The sequence below is a fragment of the Salvelinus sp. IW2-2015 genome, linkage group LG14 (genome assembly GCF_002910315.2).
Source record: "Salvelinus sp. IW2-2015 linkage group LG14, ASM291031v2, whole genome shotgun sequence".
Taxonomy (NCBI): domain Eukaryota; kingdom Metazoa; phylum Chordata; class Actinopteri; order Salmoniformes; family Salmonidae; genus Salvelinus; species Salvelinus sp. IW2-2015.
Genome location: NC_036854.1, coordinates 7,680,403 through 7,707,794, shown reverse-complemented (window position 1 = coordinate 7,707,794; position 27,392 = coordinate 7,680,403). Strand labels below are relative to the sequence as shown.

The window sequence follows — 27,392 nt, the reverse complement described above, 5'->3', positions numbered from 1 at the left end:
TCACATTATATAGGACTTGCAAATGTATGCTCTCTCCCCCCGTGTAAAGAAATTTGACCATGACCACAACACACACACCCAGGTACCAAGAGGCGGGACATATGGCAGACTGTTAAACCAGCAGTGTTCCTTGTCATCGCTCACTTTGTGACGGTCAGGTGCCTGTCCTATCAATAGGTCGCTAGAAGATGCATATCGTTCATTCTAAAGGGAAGGGCTCGGCAGACTTTTCTGACTAGCGAATTGAAAAGTAGCCTAGTTAATCCAGCTAAAAATGAGTCTAAATAGCTGTATAACCGACAGCCGGCGCAAGTGAAAAAACACTGTATTCATATTTTCATATGAAACTGAAACCTGGCTTAAACCCAATGATTTTAGTTCTCCAAATGAAACTACCACTCCAGCCTTTTCTTATCTACAGAAACCAAGGCCGTCTGGCCGTGGCGATAGGGTAGCAGTCATTCATAGGGACAAGTATATATGTAGCTCTGCGTCTTGGCGAACTTTCGTCATTTGAAAGCGTTATCTTTTGCTTGAACAAGAAACAGCCCACCTTGTATATTTTAATGTGAGCATCAGCATTTCTGGGTTCGATTACAGGCTCAAAATGGCCAGAAGCAAAGCACTTTCTTCTGAAACTCATCAGTCTATTCTTGTTCTGAGAAATGAAGGCTATTCCATGCAAGAAATAGCCAAGAAACTGAAGATCTCGTACAACACTGTGTAATACTCCCTTTATAGAACAGCGCAAACTGGCTCTAACCAGAATAGAAAGAGGAGTGGGAGGCCCCGGTGCACAACTGAGCAAGAGGACAAGTACATTAGAGTGTCTAGTTTGAGAAACATAGGCCGTGCGGCGTAGGCAAGATGCAGTAGATGGCATAGAGTACAGTATATACATATGAGATGAGTAATGTAGGGTATGTAAACATATAAAGTGGCATTGTTTAAAGTGACCAGTGATACATTTATTACATCCAATTTGTAATTATTAAAGTGGCTAGAAATTTGAGTCAGTATGTTGGCCGCAGCCACTCAATGTTAGTGATGGCTGTTTAACAGTCTGATGGCCTTGAGATAGAAGCTGTTTTTCAGTCTCTCGGATTTGTACAGGGTAAAAGGGATCTTGAAGAAGGAAGACTCACTCCATTTTGCAACGCCATGCCATACTCTGTGGGCGCGCCTTAATTGGAGCCAATTTCTCCTAGAATAGGAAAATGACCTAAAGCACAGCTCCAAACTATGCAATAACTATTTAGGGAAGAAGCAGTCAGCTGGTATTCTGTCTATAATGGAGTGGCCAGCATAGTCACCGGATCTCAACCCTATTGAGCTGTTGTGGGAGCAGCTTGACCGTATGGTATGTAAGAAGTGCCCATCAAGCCAAACTTGTGGGAAGTGCTTCAGGAAGCATGAGGTGAAATCTCTTCAGATTACTTCAACAAACTGACAACTAGAATGCCAAAGGTCTGCAAGGCTGTAATTGCTGAAAATTGAGGATTCTTTGACAAAAGCAAAGTTTGAAGGCCACATTTATTATTTCAAATAAAAACCCGTATTTATAACCTTGTCAACATCTTAACTATATTTCCTATTCATTTTGCAACTCATTTCATGTATGTTTTCATGGAAAACAAGGGCATTTCTAAGTGACCCCAAACTTTTTAACGGTAGTGTACATGAGATGAATGCCTTGAAATGAGTGATGAGAACTACGTAACACTGGAAAGAGAAACTCAAAAGCTGAAGGGTACAGTCAAAGTTAACGAAGCTGACATAAATGAACTTAAGAGAGAGAACAAGTTGTTGAGCAGATCCCTACTTGATATACAGACTAGATCAATGCATGAAAATCTGGTGCTTAACGGAAATAAAGAGGATGAAGGTGAAGACCCAGAGAGAGTGGGGAAAGAATTCATGGTTAAAGCAGATCCCAGGCGACACGGTCTATCAATTTAAACTAAAACTCTAGAGGACAGCGATACAAGCGCCCAATCGTTGCCAAATATACATCCTTTTAGGGCTGTCCCCGACTAAATAAAATCTTGGTCAACCAAAAGTCATCTGTTCTTTCGACCAATTGATTGGTGGAAATGTTTAAACATGTATTTTTCCATATATACACACCTAAGGTGTTTTAATAAAATCAACTACATGCATTGAACTTGTCTGATGATTTAAGCTTCCTGTTTGATGAAATAAGACACATGTACCCCTTTTTCTCCCCAATGTTGTGATATCCAAATAGGTAGTTACAGTCTTGTCCGTACAGGAGTTGCAGCGATGGGACTTGGGAGAGGTGAAGTTTGAGAGCCACGCGTCCTCCGAAACACGACCCTGCCAAGCCACACTGCTTCTTGATACACTGCCCGCTTAACCAAGAAGCACCAATGTGTTGGAGGAAACACRGTACAACTGGCGACCGAAGTCAGCATGCATGCGCCCGGCCCGCCACAAGGAGTCGCTAGAGCGCGATGGGACAAGGACATCCTGGCCGCCCAAACCCTCGACGACTCTGGGCCAATTGTGCTCCGCGGCCGGCTGCAACACAGCCTGGGATCCAACCCAGGTCTGTAGTGACGCCTCAAGCGCTGCGCATCGCTTTAGACCGCTGCGTGACTCGGGATGCCCCCTTTAGGTGTTTTTTGGCAAACTCCAAGCGGGCTGTAATTTTACTGCCTTTTACTGAGGAGTGGCTTCCGTCTGGCCACTCTACCATAAAGGCCTGATCGGTGAAATGCTGCAGAGATGGTTATCCTGTTCTCGCATTTCCACAGAGGAACTCTGGAGCTCTGTCAGAGTGACCATCAGGTTCTTGGTCACCTTCCTGACCAAGGCCCTTCTCACCCGATTGCTCAGTTTGGCCGGCTTTAGGAAGAGTCTTGGTGGTTCCAAGCGTCTTCCACTTAAGAGTGATGGAGGCCACTGTGTTCTTGGGACCTTCAATGCTGCAGAAGACAATTCCTTCAACCTCATGGCTTGGTTTTTGCTCTGACATGCACTGTAAACTGTGGGACCTTATAATAGACAAGTGTGTGACTTTCCAAAGCATGTCCAATCAATTGAATTTACCGCAGGTGGACTCGAATCAAGTAAAACCATCAAGGATGATTAATGGAAACAGGATGCACCTGAGCTCAATCTCGAGTCTCAGAGCAAAGGGTCTGAATACTTATGTAACCAAGAAATGTTTCTAAAAAAACTGTTTTTGCTTTGTCATTATGGGATATTGTGTTAAGATTGATGAGGGACATTTTTTTTATTTCATCCATTTTAGAATAAGGCTGCAATGTAACAAAATGTAGTAAAAGTCAAAGGTTCTGAATACTTTCCCGAATGCACTGTATAATAGGCAAAACACAGAGAAGATGCCCGCTACAGSTTGACAATGGTGTATGTAGGTGCATACAGCCGAGAGAGCTATGGGAGTGTTAAGAGTTATTTTGAGTCCAAACTGTTGCAAAGACCCTTTATTTACCACCACCAGCTGTCCTGCTAYGTACCACAACGCCAAGTCCTCACATTTTCCTCAGAGATTAAGCTTTTCCCCTACATGAGAACTTCACTCGAGAACCCTTATCCAGGTATGTTGATAATAGAATGTTGGAATAAATTTCACTTTTCTGTTTCTAATTTCCTTTGTTATTGCATACATCTCTTTATGACAAGTACAATTTTATCAAGGCTTTTGGTTCCTGGAAAATGGTATTTTGTTTACCTAATATGACATTCTCTTGGACACCTCCTGAATGACAGGTTACATCTCAATAAACCTGGGCATACCTGGAACTACCCCCTCTCGTTGTCGGAGAGTTAGAGTATGCATTCGGCATCATCGCTGCCAGGATGAGATTCTTGTTAGTGCACTTAGTTCTTTGTGTGCACTGTGAACCAGTAGTTTTAAATCTTGTTAATAAAATTCAACCTGATTCTGGGATGCCTCAGTGTGCAGTAATTTAGATTAGACCGAACTACACCACAAGCCTGTAAAGTTATTGTCAGCAATTGATGTTCAAATATAATCCATTGAAACAACTTGTATTGAAATGAAGAAATGTCAGTGCTTTTTCAGCACACAAATAAACCTTTATTCTTGCTTCTGAAAATATACCACAATACTAAAGTGTCTGCTGAGAACAGACATGTAAAACAAGTGTCTATGGAATAAAACGTGTCAAAGTGTAGTTACAAATATTTCTGAACAATAGTTCAACAGTGTCTGCTATGAACAGACATGTAAACAACAAAAGTGTCAAATAGTGTCAAGTGTAGATATATATATATTTAAGAGAAATATAAATATTTCAGAACAATAGTAAAACAGACATGTAAATAACAAGTGTGTATGGAATAAAATGAAAGGGTCTAGTGTCTGACTTCTGAGATATCTGAACAACAGAACAAGTTGTTAATTTCACTGTGGTCCATATTCGTCATGCACGAACTCATGCAGCTGGTGATCGAATTCCTCCCAGAGTTTTGGCGAGAGTTCATCCATAGGTGCCAGGACTCTGTGGGGAGGATGAGAAGAGCAGGGAAATTAGGAGTGTCTGGAGAGTGTGCACGGTGAAGAGGAAAAAAAGAATACAGAAGAGAGGAAAGGGGATCAGAGTAAAGTCTGACATTTTCATTTATTACCTCTGGGACAAGCTGGTGGCTTGGTGCATGATGTTGTCCAGATCTTGATGTCCAGACGAACTCTGCAGCCCTTTTCTCCCTACTTCTCACACCCCTGCTACTACTGCTGCTCTGTGGCGTCGGTGAGGAGCAAGCGTCGGTGAGGAGCAAGCCGGTGGAGTAGTGGGCCCAGGATAGAGTTGCCCAAGTCCCGCATGGAGATTGTTCCTAATTCTGCACTGCAACTCAGTGCGGGAGATGGGGTGGGGGCCGATCACCAGTCAGTACTGGGGACAGAGGTCGTGCTTGGTGAACAGGAAGTGCTGGGGCGTAGAGAACAAAACCAGGTGCGGTCTCCATTCACTGGTGTTTGTGCCTTGAAAATAAAAAATTTGAGGGCTATTTAGTACACATTTCCAAAACATTAATGAACATCAAATATCACTAAACGAGACCACAATAGACTATATAATGTTGCAAACGTTTGAGCAGGCCTGGCCTAGCTACTCAACTCTGCTCAAACGTTTGCAACATTTTGACTAGCTGGACCTTGCTACCAAACATTGACTTTGGGAAGCTTATGCTTTTCCTTCTATGGCAAAATTGTTTAATCAAAAGTTGAAATGATCTTTTAGTTTAGTTGGTTGGCTTGCTTCCCCTGCACGACTATTCTGCTAGGCTAGCTAGCCATTAGCCAGCCAAGTAGCTAGCACTAGCTGGCTCGCTATTGTTGGCAAAACATGGCTACCCTTTTCGTTAAGTACAATAGAAAAATACAACATACCCCATCCTTTGGTGAAGATGGCGTGTTTCTTCGCCTGCCGTAAAAGCCAGCAGCAACATTCCTGGAGAAGCCTTTCCACCAGCATCTCCACTGCGGCCCTTGTTTCTTTTCTTTGCCTTGACGAACTGGTTGCGAACACTTTTTTGAAAAAGTGGTTGGGTCGGACCCCAGCGTCTCCGCAATCTCCCTCCATGAATTGGTATTTACATGGTGGTGTTTATATAATGCATGGCTAGAATCGTATCAGTCAATCGATGCATGACGTTGTCGTTCGCCATGCTGTATCCACACCGAGTTTTGGGCTGAATCGACAAGAAGCACCCCTGCAGTTGCTCAATCACGGACAAAGAGGCGTAGAGAAAAAAATGTGCCCGAACAGCCGAAAAAACCCGAACCAAAATCCAAAACGTTAATAATATGAACCAACTGTACCGAACTGTTTCGGGTGGGAAGCATGCGGCTGCCTTAACAGTGACATGCTCGCATCACCTGATCTCTGCAAACTTTTTACGATTCTTTACAGAAAATATTTGAACCCCGATTGACAGTAGCAGACACCATACCAGCATTTCTGGTCAGGAAGCACTTGCGGCAACTCCATGTACGTGAGCCCTACTAGACCACTAAAAGAGGTTATGCCTACTGTTGGCACCAACATTCTGTTTATTGTAAATAGCTTCCTGACCTCTGTCTCCTTTCCAGCCTATTTCAGCATGGCGCCGTATTGGATGGCCACCGTTTTGCAAGCTCTGACCCAACTTCGCTATTTTGTGAAAAATATTTTGTTTATTTTTAGTCTACTTACATGCAATGTATCTGCTATTATTTCTTACAACAGTTCTTTGATTGAACACTTTTTTGGTTACTACATGATTCCATGTGTTATTTAATAGTTTATGTCTTCACTATTATTCTATAATGTAGAAAATAGAAAAAATTAAGAAAAACCCTGGAATGAGTAGGTGTGTCCAAACTTGACTGGTAAATCATCACACAAGAGCTATAGCAGAAAATGAGGATGCTACAGCCAAAGACAGCAATAAGTACACGAAGGCCCGCTATTACCTCCACAGAGTCATCAAAAGAGCAAAAGGACAATACAGGAATAAGGTGGAATCAGATTACACAGGCTCCGACGCATGTGGCATGGGCTACAGTCTATTACGGAGTACAAAGGAAGACCCAAACATGATCTGCCCAACGACGCCTCCCTACCAGACGAATTCAATGCATTTTATGCACACTTTGACAACAACATCGAACCGGGTGTGAGGGCCGTCACTGACCCAGAGGACTGGGTGTTTTAAGATGACCACAATCAATCTCAATTGCTCTCCACACTGCCCTCACCCACCTAGATAAGAGGAATACTATGTGAGAATGCTGTTCATTGACTACAGCTCAGCGTTCAACACCATTATCCCCTCCAAGCTTATGACTCTGGGTCTGAACACCTCCCTATGCAACTGGATCCTGGACTTTGACGGGCTGACCCCAGGTGGTGAGGGTAGGCAACATCCCTGTGTTAAGGGTCAGCGTGGTGGAGGTGATGTGTGCTTAGTCCCCTCCTGTACTCCCTGTTCACCCACGACTGTGTGACCAAGCACGACTCCAACACCATTATCAAGGTCGCTGATGACACGATGGTGGTTGCCCTGATCACCGGTGATGATCAGTCAGCCTACAGGGAGGTCAATGACCTGACAGTGTGGTGCAGGAGCAAAAACTTCTCCCTCAACACCAAGAAGACAATATATTTCATATTTGGTAATGATGAGAGATGGAATGTGGAAGATTAATGTCTATTTTGTCATGTCATTAAACATTAAATGAAGATGTTATAACAAAAACATTGTAACTTGAAGAGTTTTCATACGGTCTATATCATAATTACATATTTTCCACACAACGTGAAATATCCAGGATAAAGATAATATTTTTGTGATGATAAAAATTGTGATTTTAGTTCTCTAAACGAGATCATAGTAAATTCTGATACCTTGCCTTGTAACTAGCTACGCCCCAGGGAACCCAGAGAAGGTGTCAGCAAGATGGAAACGCCCCCTTTTTACTCGAGGGTATAAAGCATTTGAGTTAATAATTAATATATCAGACTAGGATGACCACGAGCTGCAGCCGAGGTCTACGATTAGTCACGACCCTGAAAACGCAACACGAGGTTGAAGACAAAGGAACCTCTTAACAATCAATGCTACGGTTGAGTACTGTATCTAAGGTGAATTCAAGCAGGACCATCTGGTTATTCTCTTCAAGTCATCGTTTGTCTATTCAAGRCATTGTTTGTCTACACTGCTTTCATCCCCACGCTGGGAACATCTACGCTGATTAGCCATCCTCAGAAGACCACTCTTCCAGAACGAGTACAAGTAAACAGACAAGAGAAAGGACATTGTGACATCTTGTGAGCAATCAGATACTTACACCCGAGAACGAAGGAGACGGTCAGCCAAAGAACAAGGCCTCCGTCGAACCTTTCTCACTAAGCGAAACTCAGCCCYCGAAGGCCTGGGCCCAACAAAGATAACCAACGAAGACCTTCAACACATAAATACATGCATTACACTTCTTACCCATAAGAGCGGCAGATCGGGGCAAGGTATTAGGGCTATTATAAGTATAGTTTCCAAATGTATCCAAGTGTTGCTTTTCTCTCTTGCTCTCTCTCCCTCTCTAAATCTCCATCTTGTGTAACACATGTCATGTTGTGTTGGTCCGCTAGGGACCTGTTGTCATTGTATTAAGTTATAATCAATAACCTATACCTTGTGTGTGAGATATATTTATATATATTCATTCATTTATCTTGTTAGTAAATAATCAAATCAATGTGTGTGGTATGGAATGATTAGTGAGACCCAGATTTGTGCAGAGTCTACGATGTTCAGAATGAGACTGATATGAGGAAATGATTAATTGATGACTAGTATATCTATATTCTTGAGTTAATTCGGGAAATGGTGACTCATTAAACAAACTCCTCCCGTGGTGCCCCAAATTCCTAATGAGTTCATTGTTACATGATTAATTCAATCGAGTAATAATTAAACATAGTAGGTAATTAAATCGTTGAATAGCAGTGATCACATTAATGATCGTCACGTCAGCTCTATTGTAGTTATTTTGGATCTCAGTCACGCGTTCGATACTATTGATCATAACATCTTTGTTGACCGGCTGGGTAGAAATCTCTCACGTTGCCCACCAGTGGTTCAGGTCATATCTATGTGGTAGATGTTTCTCAGTGAGCATGGGTGGTTCAGTATTGTCCCCAATCACTACGGTGTACCTCAGGTGTCAATTCTGGGCCCCATCCATTTTTCTCTGTACATGCTTCCCCTTATCATTCGCAAATCATAACATTTAGTTATGATTGACCACAGCTGTATTTACCAATCAGACCCAATGACCAACCTAGCGTAGCTACCCTTAAGTGTCTTGCTGACATCAAACGTTGTATGTCTTAACATTTTTCTCAAGCTCAATGATATTTGTCCCACACCTTGCTAGGACCCATATTGTAAGTAACCTTGGTCATTAGTCAACCAATGTAAAGCCTGCGGCCAGAAACCTTGGTGTCTTCTTTAAACCTGACCTAAACCTCGAGCTGCATGTAAAGAAGTTTGTCCTGCTTTTATCATCTAAGAGACAGCTAAAGTCAAGTATTTATTTTAGTCACTGATCTGGAGAAAGTTATACATACAGTAATCTAGGCGTGAGGGAATAAAATTAACTGTATAAATGRCTGCCAGAAATCACTGCAATGTTTAGTTAAGGGGTGTCAAACATTAGGCCTAAAAAGGGGTTCAATCCAGCCCGTAGTTGGTTGGAGTAAACATTATATATTTTTAACTGTGAGGACCACTTTTTGCAAATTTTGACAGCAAGGAAATATAACCAACTTTCAGCTCGGACCTCGTTAACGATAGAATGCGGCCCACGGGGCAAAATTAGTTTGACATCCCTGGTCTAGTTAGTTCAAAATGCTGCAGCTCAGCTTTTAACAGGCAAAAGAAAAATGTACCCATATCACACCTATTTTAGCTTCTCTACACTGGCTCTTCACTTTGAGAATAGATTTAAATGTTTTATTAAATCATCCTATATCTCTGATCTTGAATATCCACGAGCCAGAACGCAGCCTGAGATCCTCTGACAGGGCTCTGTAGACCACTCCAAAGTCTAGGTTGAAAACTAAAGGAGACTGGGCATTTACCACTAGGACCCCTAGACTTTGGAATGATCTGCCAGAGGAGATCAGACTTGTAGATTCAGTGCCTCTTAAAACCCTGCTGAAGACACACTTAAAGATGTTTTAATTGTATTATTTTAAATTCTCCTTCATCCTGTCTTTGTTAGTACTTTTATTTTATGATGTAAAGCACTTTGTTACTTGTATTGAAAAGCACTATACAAATATTTATTATTATTTAAAAAAAAGTTGTCATCACTGTTGGCTGCAGCCAAAAAGTGTTATTTTGATAAAAACCTACAGTGCATTCGATAAGTATTCAGACCCCTTGACTGTTTCAACATTGTTAAGTTCAAGTTTTATTCTACATTGTATTAAATCCCCCCCCCCCCAATCGATCAATACACAATACCCCATAATGACAAAGCAAAAACAGGTTCAGAAAAAGTTGCAAATGTATTACAAATAAAAAAACGGATATTTACAAAAGTATTCAGACCCTTTCCTCAGTACTTTGTTGAAGCACCTTTGGCAGCGATTACAGTGTCTTCTTGGTCATGACGCTACAAGCTTGGCACATCTGTATTCGGGGAGTTTCTCCCATTCGTCTTCTCAGATCCTCTCAAGCGCTGTCAGGTTGTATGGGGAACGTTGCTGCAGTTATTTTCAGGTCTCTCCAGAGGTGTTCGATTGGGTTCAATTCCAGGCTCTGGCTGGGCCACTCAAGGACATTCAGACGTATCCCGAAGCCATTCCTGCATTGTCTTGGCAGTGTGGTTAGGGTCGTTGTCCAGTTGGAAGGCGAACCTTCGCCCTAGTCTGATGTCCTGAGCACTCTGTAGCAGGTTTTCATTAAGGCTCTTTACTTTGCTCCGTTAACAATTCCCTCGACCCTGACTAGTCTCCCAGTCCCTGCAGTTGAAAAACATGATGGTGCCAGGTTCCCCCAGACGTGATGCTTGGCATTCGGACCAAAGAGTTCAATATTAATTTCATCAGACCAGAGAATATTGTTTCTCTTTAGTTGCCTTTTGGCAAACTCCAAGCGGACTGTCATGTGCCTTTTACTACCATCAACGCATGATTGGTATAGCGCTGCAGAGATAATTGTTCTTCTGGAAGGTTCTCCCATCTCCACATTGGAAATCTAGAGCTCTGTCAGAGTGACCATCAGTGTTCTTGGTCACCTCCCTGACCAAGTCCCTTCTCCCCCGATTGCTCAGTTTGACCGGGTAGCCAGGTCTAGGATGAGTCTTGGTGGTTCCAAACTTCTTCCTTTTAACCTGTCTGACTCTGGGGTTCCGCTAGCGGAACTCCTCCCACATTCCACTGAAAAGCCAGAGCGCGAAATTCTAAAAATATTTTTTAGAAATATTTAACTTTCACACATTAACAAGTCCAATACAGCAAATGAAAGATACACATCTTGTGAATCCAGCCAACATGTCCGATTTTTTAAATGTTTTACAGCGAAAACACCACGTATATTTATGTTAGCTCACCACCAAATACAAAAAAAGACAGACATTTTTCACAGCACAGGTAGCATGCACAAAACCAACATAACTAACCAAGATCCAACAAAAACTAACCTAGAAACAACTTCATCAGATGACAGTCGTATAACATGTTACACAATAAATCGATGTTTTGTTCGAAAAATGTGCATATTTGAGGTATAAATCAGTTTTACATTTCAGCTACCATCACAGCTACCGTCAAAAATAGCACCGAAGCAGCCAGAGTAATTATAGAGACCAATGTGAATTACCTAAATACTCATCATAAAACATTTCTGAAAAATCGATGGTGTACAGCAAATTAAAGACAAACATCTTGTGAATCCAGCCAATATTTCCCATTTTTTAAGTGTTTTACAGCAAAAACACAATATAGCATTATATTAGCTTACTACAATAGGCTACCACACTACCGCATTCATTCATCAAGGCACGTTAGCGATAGCAATAGGCACGTTAGCGTTAGCGAATAAACCAGCAAAATATATTAATTTTCACTAACCTTCATAAACCTTCCTCAGATGACAGTCCTATAACATCAGGTTATACATACACTTATGTTTTGTTCGAAAATGAGCATATTTAGAGCTGAAATCAGTGGTTATACAATGTGCTAACGTAGCATCTTTTTCCCAGAATGTGCGGATATTTCTATTAGACTCTCACCTATTCTAACCAAATAGCCATTCATAAACATTACAAAAAAATACATGTTGTATAGGAAACGATAGATCCATTAGTTCTTAATGCAATCGCAGTGTTAGAATTCTAAAAATATCTTCATTACGACATAAGACTTAGTTATGGTAAGGGAATGCCCAAAACCTGAGCGCAAAGCTACTAGTACACAGTTCGACAGATATATGTAATAGCATCACAAAATGGTTCCTACTTTTGCTGATCTTCCATCAGAATGTTGTACAAGGGGTCCTTTGTCCAGAACCGTCTTTGTTTGGTATTAGAACGTTCTTTTTCCCTCTTGAATTAGCAAGCACACTGGCCAAGTGGRGCMAAGCTKTCCTTCSTGAACAWARGCAGACAAKGCAACACGCCTAACGTCCCGAAAAAATTTCAATAATCTAATAAAACTATATTGAAAAAACATACTTTACGATGATATTGTGACATGTATCAAATAAAATCAAAGCCGGAGATAGTATTCGCCTATAACGACAGTTTTTCAGAAGGCAATAACAGGTCCCTCCATGCACCTTGCAGAAAACAGAAAATGGAGGACACGTCGTTCCAAGAGGTTTCTTTCCATCTCAGACCGAGATAATCAACTCATTTCTTCTCTCACTTCCTCTTGACATCTAGGGGAAGGTGTATGACGTGCACGTATAGTCATACGTATCATGCCCATTTATAGGCAGGTCCTTGAACAGAACATCGATTTCAGACTTTCCACTTCCTGGTCAGAAAGTGTGCTGCCAAATGAGTTCTGTTTTACCCACAGACAAAATTCAAACGGTTTTAGAAACTAGAGTGTTTTCTATCCAATAGTAATAATAATATGCATATTGTACGAGCAAGAATTGAGTACGAGGCCGTTTAAATTGGGCACGATTTTCCCCCAAAGTGAAAACAGCGCCCTCTGTCCTCATCAGGTTAAGAATGATGGAGGCCACTGTGACCTAGGGGACCTTCAATGCTGCAGAAATGTTTTGGTACCCTTCACCAGATCTGTGCCTCGACACAATCCTGTCTCGGAGCTCTATGGACAATTACTTCGACCTAATCAAAATATCTTTATTAGGCTGCCTTTTAAAGATCACTTGTTGGTAGTAGCAAGCAGTGGATGAAAATAATGTTTTCCTCTTTAGTATATATTTTTGTCTAGCTTCTGTATAAKGTATTTTATTTGCGTAAAACCCTCTCTTTTCATTGTCTGTGACCTACCGATGACGTCCTTGTCGTGCTGGGGGATAAGCTCCTTCCAGTTGGCCTGGGCAGGCTGGGCAAAGTTTATGTTGATGAGGCGGTAGCGCGGGGCTTCCAGGTTGGTCTTGAAGGTGAACACCGTGCCCTCATTGGTCACGTACTCGTACTCCGCATCAAAGTTGTCTATCAGCTTCACCCACGGCAACAGGCCTGGAGAAGAAAGAGATACAAGGGGATACAATGAGTGCTCTAATGCGATGCACACAGAGGGCCAATCAAAAGATCTGCTTATGGATGGATTTCGCCCATTTWACCAGGTTTTCCCATTGAGCTCAAATGAAGAAAGAAATCTAGGGAGATTTGGCCAAGTTATTTTATTTCTATAGCCAAGATGGCACCATGTGTGAATTAATTGTCACGTGTGCATACCATGATGCAGGCCTGGGCAACTCCAGTCCTCTGGGGGCCTGATTGGTGTCACACTTTTGCCCCAGCTAACACACCTGACTCCAATAATTAACTAAACAGATTCAGTTAAAAATGCAATTAGTTTAAAATCAGGTGTGTTTGCTAGTGATGGGGGGAAAGTGTGATATCAAATCAGGCCCCAGAGGAATGGAATTGTCCAGGCCTGAATCTAACATAATTAACCAATTAGTCCAAAATAAATTCCCCACCATGTAGATTGACTTCAAATTAAAATGTTTGCTGACAATTAATCACATCAGCAGCCTACGCTTTAGCCTAATGCTCTTTTTTTTTACCAGAAAATGATCATGATCCATTGGGTAATTTGTCACTTTCAATGATAAGTAATGTTTTGAGGTAGTCTGTAATAAAATAAACACAGCATGTCCATTTTATATATGATATAACAACAGATTGCATTTTACACCCCCTCCACCCGTCGCCTCAAGATGAATGTTTTGGTTCATAGCACTAGCTGCACCACTGAAGTTTAAAATGAACATTTTAAAATCTATTTTGTTGTACTGTTACATTTGTATCACTGTTTCAAGTCCAATGGAATTGTTACATACAGTATAATTTGAGCTGCGTGAACCACAAGCAAATTATATGGATCATTTCATTTTCCCTGTAAGAACCATAATGAGCATGGGCATGTCTGATTAGGCYTCGCTGTATAGCAGACCGACGCTGTCATCAACCTACCAAAGGTTGCACCTTAGCAGAAACCTGCACGTCGGGTATCTTGCCAGCGGTCAAGGAGTAGCTCGTAAGCAGTTTACAAGCATTTAACAATTTTTGCCATCTATTTTCCAAACTTCAAATAGGTTAAATTGCATTGTTAAAATGTTTTCATTCAGTTACAAAAGCAACAGTCCTGGCTGAGCCCCACAGGCTATGCGAGCACACCATGGCCGCTTCATGGTTACAATTTAGCCAAGCTGTGTCGGTATGCAGCAGATGAGAAAGCACATGATATAAAACAGATCTGCTTGCGGGCCCGGCTTTCACATGACTGGGCAGGGGTGCAACCATGGGTGGGCCAGGGAGAGAATAGGTCCACCAAACTTGGGAGTAAGGCCCACCCACCGCGGAGCCAGGACCCGCCAATCATAATACATTTTTCACTACAAAAGGGCTTTATTACAGACAGAAATACTCCCCAGTTTCATCAAATGTCCAGGTGGCTGGTCTTACACAATCCCGCAGGTAAAGAAGCCAGATGTGAAGGTCCTGGGCTGGCGTCGTTACACAAGGTCTGAGGTTGTAAGGCCGGTTGGACGTATCGCCAAATTCTCTAAAACGGTGTTGGAGGCAGCTTATTGTAGAGAAATGAACATTCAATTCTCTGGTAACAGCTTGGGTGGACATTCCTGCAGTGAGCATTCCAATTGCACACTTCCTCAAAACGTGACATCTGTGTCAATGCACTGTCCTATCCATCTGGACAAGAGCAAGACCTATGTAAGATTGACTATAGCTCAGCATTCAACACCATAGCACCCTCCAAGCTCATCATTAAGCTGGAGACCCTGGGTATTAGGTCTTGGACTTCCTGACGGGCCACCCCCAGGTGGTGAAGCTAGGAAACAACATCTCCACCCCKGTGACCCCCCACAAGGGTGCATGCTCAGCCCCCTCCTGTACTTCCTGTTCACCCATGACTGCGTGGCCATGCATGCCTCCAACTCAGACGACACAAAAGGAGTAGGCTTGACTACCAACAACGAGACAGCCTGCAGGGAGGAGGGGAGGGCTCAGAGTGTGGTGTCAGGAAAATAACCTCACTCATCAACAAAACTAAGATGATTGTGGAATTCAGGAAACGGCAGAGGGAGCACCCCCTATCCACAGACGGGACAGCAGTGGAGAAGGTGGAAAGTTAAAGTTCCTCTGCGTACATATCACTGACAAACTGAAATGGTCCACCCATAAAGACAGTGTGGTGAAGGCACAACCGCTCCTCTTCAATCTCAAGAACCTGAAGAAATTCGGCTTGTCACCCAAAACCCTCACACACTTTTACAGATGCACAATTGAGAGCATCCTGTCGGGCTGTATCACCGCCTAGTACGGCAACTACACCGCCCACAACCGCAGAGCTCACCAGAGGGTGGTGCGGTCTGCACCGGGGGCAAACTACCCACTCTCCAGGACACCTACAGTACCCGATGTCACAGGAAGGCCAAAAAGATCATCAAGGACATCAACCACCCGAGCCACTACCTGTTCACCCCGCTATCATCCAGAAGGCGAGGTCAGAACAGGTGCATCAAAGCTGGGACCGAGACTGAAAAACAGCTTCTATCTCAAGGCCATCAGACTATTAAACAGCCATCACTAACACAGAGAGGCTGCTATTTAGAGACGTATAACAAAGCTCTCCCGCGCCCTCCATTTGGCAAATCTGACCATAATTCTATCCTCCCGATTCCTGCTTACAATAAAAAACTAAAGCAGGAAGTACCAGCGACTCGCTCAATATGGAAGTGATCAGATGATGCGGAATCTAAGCTACAGGACTGTTTTGCTAGCACATACTGGAGTAAGTTCCAGGATTCATCCAATTACATTGAGGAGTATATCACCTCAGTCACCGGCTTAATCAATAGGCGGATCAACGACGTTGTCCCCACAGTGATCGTACGTACATATCCCAACAAGAAGCCATGGATTACAGGCAAGATCCGCACCGAGCTAAAGGCTAGAGCTGCTGCTTTCAAGGAACGGGACACTAATCTGGACACTTAAGAAAACCCGCTATGCCCTCAGACAAACCATCAAACAGGCAAAGCATCATTCCTACTACACCGGCTCTGACGCTCGTCAGATGTGGCTGGGCTTGCAAAATATTACAGACTACAAAGAGAAGCACAGCCGCGAGCTGCCCAGTGCCGTAAGCCTATCAGACGAGCTAAATGCCTTTTATGCTAGCTTCGAGGTAAACAACACTGAAGCATGCATGAGAGCCCCAGCTGTTCTGGATGACTGCATGATCAAGTTCTTCGTAGCTGATGTGAGCAAGACCTTTAAAACAGGTCAACATTCACAAGGTCACAGGGCCAATCGCACTCCACACTGCTCTTTCCCARCTGGATAAAAGCAACACCTATGTAAGTGTGCGGTTCATTGACTACAGCTCAGTGTTCAACACCATAGTAGCCACAAAGCTCATCGATAAGCTAAGGATCCTAGGACTAAACACTTCCCTGTGACGGGCCGCCCCCAGGTGGTAAGGGTAGGCAAGAACACATCTGCCACGTTGATCCTCAACACTGGAGACCCTCAGGGGTGCGTGCTTAGTTCTCTCCTGTCCTCCCTATTCACCCACGACTGCGTGGCCAAGCATGACTCCAACACCATCATTACATTTACTGACGACAAGTGGTAGACCTAATCACCGACAACAATAAGACAGCTTATAGGGAGAAGGTCAGAGACCTGGTGTCAGGACAACAACCTCTCCCTCAAAGTGAGTAAGACGAAGGAGCTGATGGTGGACTATAGGAAAAGGAGAACCAAATACACCCCCATTCACATCAACGTGGAGGTAGTGGTGCGGGTCGAGAGTTAAGTTCCTTGGTGTCCACATCACCAACAAACTATAATGGCCCAAACACACCCAGACAGTTGTGAAGAGGGCACGACAACACATTTCCCCCCTCAGGAGACTGAAAAGATTTGGCATGTGTCCCCAGATCCTAAAAAAGTTCTACAGCTCCACCAGAGAGCAGTATGGTATGGTGACACTGCTCGGCATCTGACTACAAGGTGCTACAGAGGGTAGTGCGTATGGCCCAGTACGTCACTGGGGCCAAGCTTCCTGCCATCCAGGACCTATATACTAGGCGTGTCAGCGGAAGGCACAAAAAATTGTCAAAGACTCCAGAGGCCCTAGTCATAGACTGTTCTCTCTGCTACCGCATGGAAAGCAGTACCAGAGSGCAAAGTCTAGGTTCAAAAGGCTCCTTAACAGCTTCTACCGTGAAGTCATTAGACTGATAAACAATTAATCAAATTTCTACCCAGACTATTTGCATTGACCTGTTTTTTTTAACGCTGCTGCTACTCGCTGTTTATTATCTATGCAGTCACTTTACCCCTACCTACATGTACAAATTACCTCAACTAACCTGTACCCCCGCACGACTCCGTACCAGTACCCCCTGTATATAGCCTCGTTGTTATTTTATTGTTACTTTTTATTTATAAAAATGTACTTTAGTTTATTTAGTAAATATTTTTATAACTATTTCTTGAACTGCACTGTTGGTTAAGGGCTTGTAAGTAAGCATTTCACGGTAAGGTCTAAACCTGTTGTCTTTGGCGCATGTGACAAATACAATTTGACAATATTTTAACTGAAAAGCCATGCTCTAYAACAAYMYMGGGGGGGGGGGGGGGGGTCGTCAAATTCAGGAAGCTACAGAAAGCTTCAGTGGAACCATAGTTTTGGGCGAGGGTACTTGTGATTATTATAATATATTATGAAGGCAAGGGGTACCTGTGATGCCCTGTGGAGTGGTTTGGAGGTCGCAGTACCACAACCGGTTGACCGGGTCACAGCCCTCCCTGATGGACAGCAGGACGTAGCGCCCGTCATCGGACACCTGGAGAGAGCGACACTGGTCAAGCACTCTGACCACAAAACTCTTCGGCTAACCCTAACAAAATACCAGAGAAATTGCTAACAGCAAAACTGTGTGTAGAGGAGAACAGGATTGGCATAGATGCGAAATGAACAGAAAATATTACTTACATTAAAGATAACATTACTCAAATAATGTAATTTCTGCTTCGGTGCCTATTTAAGCTTAGAACCAAGTCAAGCACTCAACCTGTCTGTTGAGGAGCGTTTAAGTAATAGTGACTCCATCCTACCTCGACACCGCTCATCCACTTGGGGTGGTCGGAGAACTCAGCACATAGGCAGTCCTGGGACTGGGGGGTCCCCAGAACGTGAAAGTAGAGCTTCTGGTGCAGGTTGGTGGACGTCTCCGTGCCTAGAGGAGAGAGAGACGTCAATGTACCATGTCTGCCGCATTGTGGCAATGGGAGGACCCTAACATATTATAAACAAGCAACAATTTTACTGAGTTACAGTCCTTGTAAGGAAATCAGTCAATTGAAATTAATAAATTAGGCCCTAATCACAACTGGGAATACAGATATGCATCTGTTGTTCACAGATTACCTTTTTTTTTTTTTTAGTTGAGGCTTGGCTCAGAAAACCAGTCAGTATCTAGTGTGACCATTTACTTTATGCAGCGTGACATCTCCTTCCCATAGAGTTGATCAGGCTGTTGATTGTCGCCCAATCCTCTTCAATGGCTGTCCAAAGTTGCTGGATATTGGCGGGAACTGGAACACGCTGTCGTGCACGTCGATCCAGAGAATCSCAAACATACTCAATCTGGTGAGTATGCAGCCAAAGGAAGAAATGGGACATTTTCAGCTTCCAGGAGTTGTCTACAGATCCTTGCGACATGGGGCCGTGCATTATCATACTGAAACATGGAGGTGATGACTGCAAACGAATGGTAAGACAATGAGCCTTAGGATTTCGTTGCGGTATCTCTGTGCATTCAAATTGTCATCAATAAAATGCAATTGTGTTCATTGTCTGTAGCTTATGCCTGCCCATATCCCCACCACGGGGCACTCTGTTCACAACGTTGACATCAGCAAATCGCTCGCACACACACACGAGGCCATACAAGTGGTCTGCGATTGTAAGGCCAGTTGGATGTACTGCCAAACAAAAAAAACTTGGGAGGCGGCTTATTGTAGAGAAATTAACATTCAAGTCTCTGGCAACAGCTTGGGTGGACATTCCTGCAGTCAGCATACCAATTGCATGCTCCCACATTTTAGTGGCCTTTTATTGTCCCAACACAAGGTGCACCTGTGCAATGATCATGCTGTTTAATCAGKTTCTTGATATGCCACGCCTCTCAGGTGGATGGATAACCTTGGAAAAGGATAAATGCTCACTAACTGGGATGCAAAATAATTTGTGCATAAAATTTGAGAGAAATTAGCTTTGTGAGTATTGAACATTTCTGGGATCTTTTATTTCAAGTCAAGATACATGGGACCCACACTTTACATGTTGCGTTTATATTTTTGTTCAGTGTGTGTCTACGTAGCCAGGATGCTCACCATCGCTCTTGCCCTCCTGCATGGGGTAGGAGTTGTAGAAGAGGCCCTTGCCGTCGTGGGTCCAGGACATGCAGCTGAACTTAACCCTCTCTAGTTTGTCCTTGAGGGCCACAGCCCCCTCCACCTGCAGGAAGTGCATCTCCACCCAGTCCGAGCCGCTGGCGCTGGTACCATACGCCAGGTATTCGCCATCCTCTGAGAACGCATAGCCTGAGGATTGACAGAAGCTGATTTAAAGCCTTTATTTAACCAAGTAAGACTTTTATAGTGAAGACATAACAGGAGACACTGGAGAGCACTGAGTTAAGCTATGCCAAGATTCCCCGACTTATGGTCCACAGACAATTTGGCTGACAGGTGAAGTTCTCTCGACATACAGTACCAGTCAGAAGTTTGGACACACCTACTCATTACAGGGTTTCTTTACTTCTACAATGTAGAATAATAGTGAAGATATCAACACTATGAAACAACATATGGAATCATATAGTAAACAAAAAGTGTTAAATCAAAATATATATATATATATTTTTTTTTTATCTTCAAAGTAGCCACCCTTCGCCTTGATGTCAGCTTTACACACTCTTGGCACTCTCTCAACCAGCTTCACGAGGTAGTCACCTGGAACGCATTTCAATTAACAGTGTGCCTTGTTAAAAGTACATTTGTGGAATTTCTTTCCTTCTTAAAGTGTTTGAGCCAAATCAGTTGTGTTGTGACAAGGTAGGGTAGTATACAGAAGATAGCCCTATTTGGTAAAAGACCAAGTCCAAATTTAGGCAAGAACAGCTCAAATAAGCAAAGAGAAATGACAGTCAATCATTACTTTAAGACATTAAAGGTCAATCAATCTGGAAAATTAAGAACTTTGACAGTTTCTTCAAGTGCAGTCGCAAAAACCATCAAGCGCTATGATGAAACTGGCTCTCATGAGGACTGCCACAGGAAAGGAAGACAGAGTTACCTCTCATTAGAGTTGCCAGCCTCAGAAATCGCAGCCCAAATAATTGCTTCACAGAGTTCAAGTAACAGACACAACATCAAATTTTCAGAGGAGACTGCATGAAATCAGGCCTTCATGGTCGAATTGCTGCAAAGAAACCACTACTAAAGGACACCAATAATAAGAAGAGAGTTGCTTGGGCCAAGAAACACGAGCAATGGACATTAGACTGGTGGAAATCTGTCCTTTGGTCTGCAGAGTCCAAATTTGATTTTAGGTTCCAACCGCCATGTCTTTCTGAGACGCAGAGTAGGTGAACGGATGATCTCCGCATGTGTGGTTCCACCGTGAAGCATGGAGGTGGTGGTGTGATGGCGTGTGGGTGCTTTGCTGGTGGAACTGTCAGTGATTTATTTAGAATTCAAGGCACACTTAACCAGCATTGCTACCACAGCATTCTGCATCGATACATCATCCCATCTGGTTTGCGCTTATCATTTGTTTTTCAACAGGACAATGACCAAACACACCTCCAGGCTGTGTAAGGGCTATTTGACCAAGAAGGAGAGTGATGAAGTGCTGCATCAGATGACCTGGCCTTCACAATCACCCGAACTCAACCCAATTGAGATGGTTTGGGATGAGTTGGACCGCAGAGTGAAGGAAAAGCAGCAAACAGTTGGAAAAGCATTCCAGGTAAAGCTGGTTGAYAAAATGCCAAGAGTGTGCTAAGCTGTCATCAAGGCAAAGGGTGGCTACATTGAAGAAACTTAGATGTTAAATATTTATTTGTTTAACAGTTTTTTTGGTTACTACATGATTCCGTGTGTTATTTCATAGTTGATGTCTTCACTGTTATTCTAGAATGTAAAAAATAGTTAAAATTATAATTTTTTAAAACCTGGAATGAGTACGTGTCCAAACTTTTGACTGGTACTATATCACACACACACACACAGTGCATTCGGAAAGTATTTAGACCCTTGGCTTTTTCTACATTTTGTTACATTATAGCCTCATTCTAAAATTAATTAAATGTTTTTCTCGTCACACTAGACACAATACCCCATAATGACAAAGTGCACAGGTTTAGATATTATTGCAAATGTATTAAAAATAAAAACCAGAAATAACTTATTTACATAAGTATTCAAACCCTTTGCTATGAGCCTCAAAATTGAGCTCAGGTGCATCCTGTTTCCATTGATCATCCTTGAGATGTTACTACAACTTGGAGTCCACCTGTGGTGAATTCAATTGATAGGACATGATTTGGAAAGGCACACACCTGTCAATATAAAAAGGTCTCAAAATTGACAGTGCATCTCAGAGCAAAAACCAAGCCATGAGGTCGACAGAATTGTCCGTAGAGCTCAGAGACAGGATTGTGTTGAACCACAGATCTGGGGAAGGGTACAAAAAAAGTGTTCTGCAGCATTGAAGGTCCCGAGAACAGAGTGGCCAGCATCATTCTTAAATTTAAGAAGTTTGGAACCACCAAGACTCTACCTAGAGCTGGCTGCCCGGCCAAACTGAGCAATCGGGATAGAAGGGCCTTGGTCAGGGAGGTGACCAAGAACCCGATGTGGAGATGGGAGAACCTTCCAGAAGGACAACCATCTCTGCAGCACTCCACCAAATCAGGCCTTTATGGTAGAGTGGCCAGACGGAAGCCACTCCTCAGTAAAAGCCACAACAGCCCGCTTGGGGATTGCCAAAAGGCATCTGACCATGAGAAACAAGATTCTCTGGTCTGATGAAACCAAGATTGAACTCTTTGGCCTGAATGCCAAGCATCACATCTGGAGGAAACCTGGCACCATCCCTGCGATTAAGCATGGGTGGCAGCATCATGCTGTGGGGATGTTTTTCAGCGGCAGGGACTGGGAGACTAGGGAGGATCGAGGGAAAGATGAACGGAGCAAAGTACTGTCGTGGCCAAAAGTTGAGAAAGACACAAATATTAATTTTCACAAAGTCTGCTGCCTCAGTTTGTATGACGGCAATTTGCATATAATCCAGAATGTTATGAAGAGTGATCAGATGAATTGCAAAGTGACGTGCCGTCATCATAGCTTTGCACAAAAAGGGCTTCATAGGCAAGGATATTGCTGCCAGTAAGATTGCACCTAAATCAACCATTTATCGGTTCATCAAGAACTTCAAGGAGAGCAGGTCAATTGTTGTGAAGAAGGCTTTAGGGTGCCCAAGAAAGTCCAGCAAGCGCCAGGAGCGTCTAATAAAGTTGATTCAGCTGCGGGATCGGGGCACCACCAGTACAGAGCTTGCTCAGGAATGGCAGCAGGCAGGTGTGAGTGTATCTGCACACACAGTGAGGCGAAGACTTTTGGAGGATGGCCTGGTGTCATGAAGGGCAGCAAAGAAGCCACTTCTCTCCAGGAAAAACATCAGGGACAGACTGATATTCTGCAAAAGGGACATGGATTGGACTGCTGAGGACCTTTGACTATACAGATTTCAAACCTTGTCAGCTCGGGGGATCCAATCTTGCAACCTTACAGTTAACTAGTCCAATGCTCTAACACTGATTACATTGCACTCCACGAGGAGCCTGCCTGTGCCACGAATGCAGTAAGCTAAGGTAAATTGCTAGCTAGCATTAATCTTATCTTATAAAAAACAATCAATGACTGTCATTGCTCCAATATGTACTTAACCATAAACATCAATGCCTTTCTTAAAATCAATACACAAGTATATATTTTTAAACCTGCATATTTAGCTAAAAGAAATCCAGGTTAGCAGGCAATATTAACCAGGTGAAATTGTGTCATTTCTCTTGCGTTCATTGCACGCAGAGTCAGGGTATATGCAACAGTTTGGGCCGCCTGGCTCTTTGTGAACTAATTTGCCAGAATTTTACGTAATTATGACAACATTGAAGGTTGTGCAATGTAACAGGAATATTTAGACTCATGGATGCCACCCGTTAGATAAAATACGGAACGGAATAAACGTTTTGTTTTCGAGGTGATAAGTTTCCGGATTAGTCAAAGGTATATGGTTTAGAGAGAAATAGTCGACGCGTTATAATTCCTGTAATAACTTGCGGCTGAACTTGACAGGGGTTCCTTCGTTATTTTACCGTTCATGTCTTCRATAGAGAATGTCTTGATCTACTTCAAATAAGGTCTGTGTTTCGTGCAGGCTTAAACCGCCTCGACGTTTTGATACCCGTGTAAATCTCACTAGGATAAGGTAACGTTTGTCAACATATTTTCATAAATCCACTCTACAAAAAAAATGATGCTGCGCTTATATTTAGCTAATATTGATCAGAGTTACCTTGTCCTATGGATATCTACACAGTTATAAAATTGGCAAGGTGGTGTAAGCCTACACGAAACACAGACCTTATTTTAAGTGAATCTAAAAAATATCCTATGGAATAAATGAAGGAACCGCTTTTCAGATTTTGCTAGAAGGTGTCATGGGAATTATGACTCGCACTTTGGTTGTCAATTCTTACCATGCCCATTATTAAAATAGGATTTCCTGCATATAGAAATGACAGTTTTTGTTTTAACATTCATCACAGGTAATTAAACTCTACTTTTTATTCAAAACAGTTGAGAGTATTTGTCTCCTAAGCAGACTCTTCAGTATCATTGTCAATTCAGAGCTTGTGTGTGTGTTATTTATGTACACTGTAAAAAAATAAAGGGAACACTTAAACAACACAATGTAACTCCAAGTCAATCACACTTCTGTGAAATCAAAACTGTCCACTTAGGAAGCAAACTGATTGACAATAAATTTCACATGCTGTTGTGCAAATGGAATAGACAAAAGGTGGAAATTATAGGCAATTAGCAAGACACCCCAATAAAGGACTGATTCTGCAGGTGGTGACCACAGACCACTTCTCAGTTCCTATGCTTCCTGGCTGATGTTTTGGTCACTTTTAATGCTGGCGGTGCTCTCACTTTAGTGGTAGCATGAGACGGAGTCTACAACCCCACATAAGTGGCTCAGGTAGTGCAGCTCATCCAGGATGGCACATCAATGCGAGCTGTGGCAAGAAGGTTTGCTGTGTCTGTCAGCGTAGTGTCCAGAGCATGGAGGCGTTACCAGGAGACAGCCAGTACATCAGGAGACGTGGAGGAGTCCGTAGGAGGGCAACAACCCAGCAGCAGGACCGCTACCTTCGCCTTTGTGCAAGGTGGAGCACTGCCTGAGCCCTGCAAAATGACCTCCAGCAGGCCACAAATGTGCATGCGTCTGCTCAAACGGTCAGAAACAGACTCCATGAGGGTGGTTGAGGGCCGACGTCCACAGGTGGGGTGTGTGCTTACAGCCCAACACCGTGCAGGACGTTTGGCATTTGCCAAAAGAACACCAAGATTGGCAAATTCGCCACTGGCGCCCTGTGCTCTTCACAGATGAAAGCAGGTTCACACTGAGCACATGTGACAGACGTGACACTGAGTCTGGAGACGCCTGGAGAACGTTCTGCTGCCTGCAACATCCTCCAGCATGACGGTTTGGCGGTGGGTAGTCATGGTGTGGGGTGGCATTTCTTTGTGGGGCGCGCACAGCCCTCCATGCTCGCCAGAGGTAGCCTGACTGCCATTAGGTACCGAGATGAGATCCTCAGAGCCCTTGTGAGACCATATGCTGACACATGCACATTTGTGGCCTGCTGGAGGTCATTTTGCAGGGCTACCAGTGCTCCACCTTGCACAAAGGCGGAGGTAGCGGTCCTGCTGTGGGTTGTTGCCCTCCTACGGCTCCTCCACGTCTCCTGATGTACTGGCCTGTCTCCTGGTAGCGCCTCCATGCTCTGGACACTACGCTGACAGACACAGCAAACCTTCTTGCCACAGCTCGCATTGATGTGCCATCCTGGATGAGCTGCACTACCTGAGCTACTTGTGTGGGTTGTAGACTCCGTCTCATGCTACCACTAGAGTGAGAGGCACCGCCAGCATTCAAAAGTGACCAAAACATCAGCCAGGAAGCATAGGAACTGAGAAGTGGTCTGTGTGTCACACCTGCAGAATCAGTCTTTATTGGGGGTGTCTTGCTAATTGCGCTATAATTTCCACCTTTGTCTATTCCATTTGCACAAGCAGCATGTGAAATTTATTGTCAATCAGTGTTGCTTCCTAAGTGGACAGTTTTGATTTCACAAGAGTATGATTGACTTGGAGTTACATTGTGTTGTTTAAGTGTTCCCATTATTTTTTTGAGCAGTGTATTATATTAAGTTAAAATAAAAGTGTTCATTGAGTATTGTTGCAGTTGTCATTATTACGAAAATATGTGTGTTGTGTGTGTGTGTGTGTGTGTTGTGTGTGTATGATATATATAAAAAACGTTTTTTTTTTATTATTTATATAAATCGGCATCGGCTTTTTTTGTCCTCCAATAATCGGTATTGGCGTTGAAAAATCATAATCGGTCGACCTCTAATACAGTCAGCGACACACATTGATTGTTAATAGAGAATGTATCATGAAGACAATGGCCATCTGTGTAGTATTGTCAATAAAGAAAGTATTCTACACAAATGTGTTTTAAATATTAATATTGTTTGTACACATTTCAGTCCCCCACCTTGTAAAGCAACAGTCCCGTCCTCAGAGAAAGTGTTTGGGTCCAGAAAGACTGTGGGCTTTGCCTCCAGGCTCTCCTGAACATACATCACACTCTGGTTCTGGAGACCCGTGTTGTAGAAGTGGAAATACCTGCAGAGGGGGCCAGGAATGTAAGCCAGACATCAACGGAACCGCACTACCCAGTATTCCCAAGAGACAAGTCCCCCTGAGCCTCTCAGGGCATTTTCACACAGTTTTGAGCTACAGTTCGAATCAGAGATCACCTACTTGTTATTTTGTATTATTTACATTTTAGTCTGGTAGGTTTCACATTGCTAAAAAAGGTCAAACAAACTAAAATGTCTAAACAAAACCACGTGTCCATGCATGTCTTTTGTTAAATCCATTTATGATTATCATGAAGCATCACTTGTGTCCCAATCTTCATATTACTTTCACTTTGATCTTCCAACATGCTGCAGGAAACAGGGAAATAGATGCTCTAACTCCGACGTGAATAGGCTATATTCAAAAGCCTATAACCCCGGTGTAGCCCTCGTCTCCCCTAATCTGCATAGGATGCTCTCATAAATGCGCTGCCACTCACAGAATGTTTCAGAGATCTCAAGTTATGATGCTGTGTGCATTTCATCAAATGCTCGCAGTCAAACAACCAATAATAGTGCTCGACTCTGGTTATTTTTCTTTTTCACCTGCAGCGAACTGCACCAGGGTTCGAATTGAATCGGACCACTACTACCCTTTTTGAGCGAACCATGGTGGATTGTTTAGTGCGTTCCTGAGTGCAGTGTTCACACCAGTCCAAACAAAGCAAAATAAGGGGGTAAGAGCTCTGGGAAAAAAATGCACCAAACCAATTTGATGGAAATTGGTTTGCCCCCTTCAAGGAGCAGCTAGATCGTGTTCACAAGAAACCAAACCGGGAGGGCCTACTTGGGGTGTAGTCATTACTTTTCTTAACGAAAAACATTTTGAAGCAGAATCATTTTTCTATTTGACAAATGCAGCTAGGTCCCTCCGCCATTTGATAGTTTGCTTCTGTTGGGTTTCTAGTGAATACACCTCTGGAGCTGTCCAATAAGAAATGCTKATTTTTATTTTTCTGTTGCAGAACATTTAAGACATTTTCTGTTACATGCCCCTGTGTTTTTGGGTGCAGCAAAACTCCCACAAATTGACCTAGCCAGCAGATCCGACCTGCTTGCTTACAGCTGCACTAGGGTCG

The 27,392-nt window shown here is 43.2% G+C and overlaps 1 protein-coding gene across 1 annotated transcript in view; it reads right to left on the bottom strand.

Annotated features, from left to right (window-relative positions):
* The window catches only part of LOC111972803 (prolyl endopeptidase), a 56,231-nt gene that overhangs the window by 27,342 nt on the left and 1,497 nt on the right, over positions 1-27,392 (bottom strand). The window contains exons 4-8 of the mRNA XM_023999884.2: positions 26,166-26,296; positions 19,643-19,852; positions 18,362-18,483; positions 17,985-18,090; positions 13,031-13,222 (exon numbers count right to left, since the gene is read on the bottom strand). Coding sequence (XP_023855652.1) covers positions 13,031-13,222; positions 17,985-18,090; positions 18,362-18,483; positions 19,643-19,852; positions 26,166-26,296 — 761 coding nt within the window. The remainder of the gene's footprint in view (positions 1-13,030; positions 13,223-17,984; positions 18,091-18,361; positions 18,484-19,642; positions 19,853-26,165; positions 26,297-27,392) is intronic.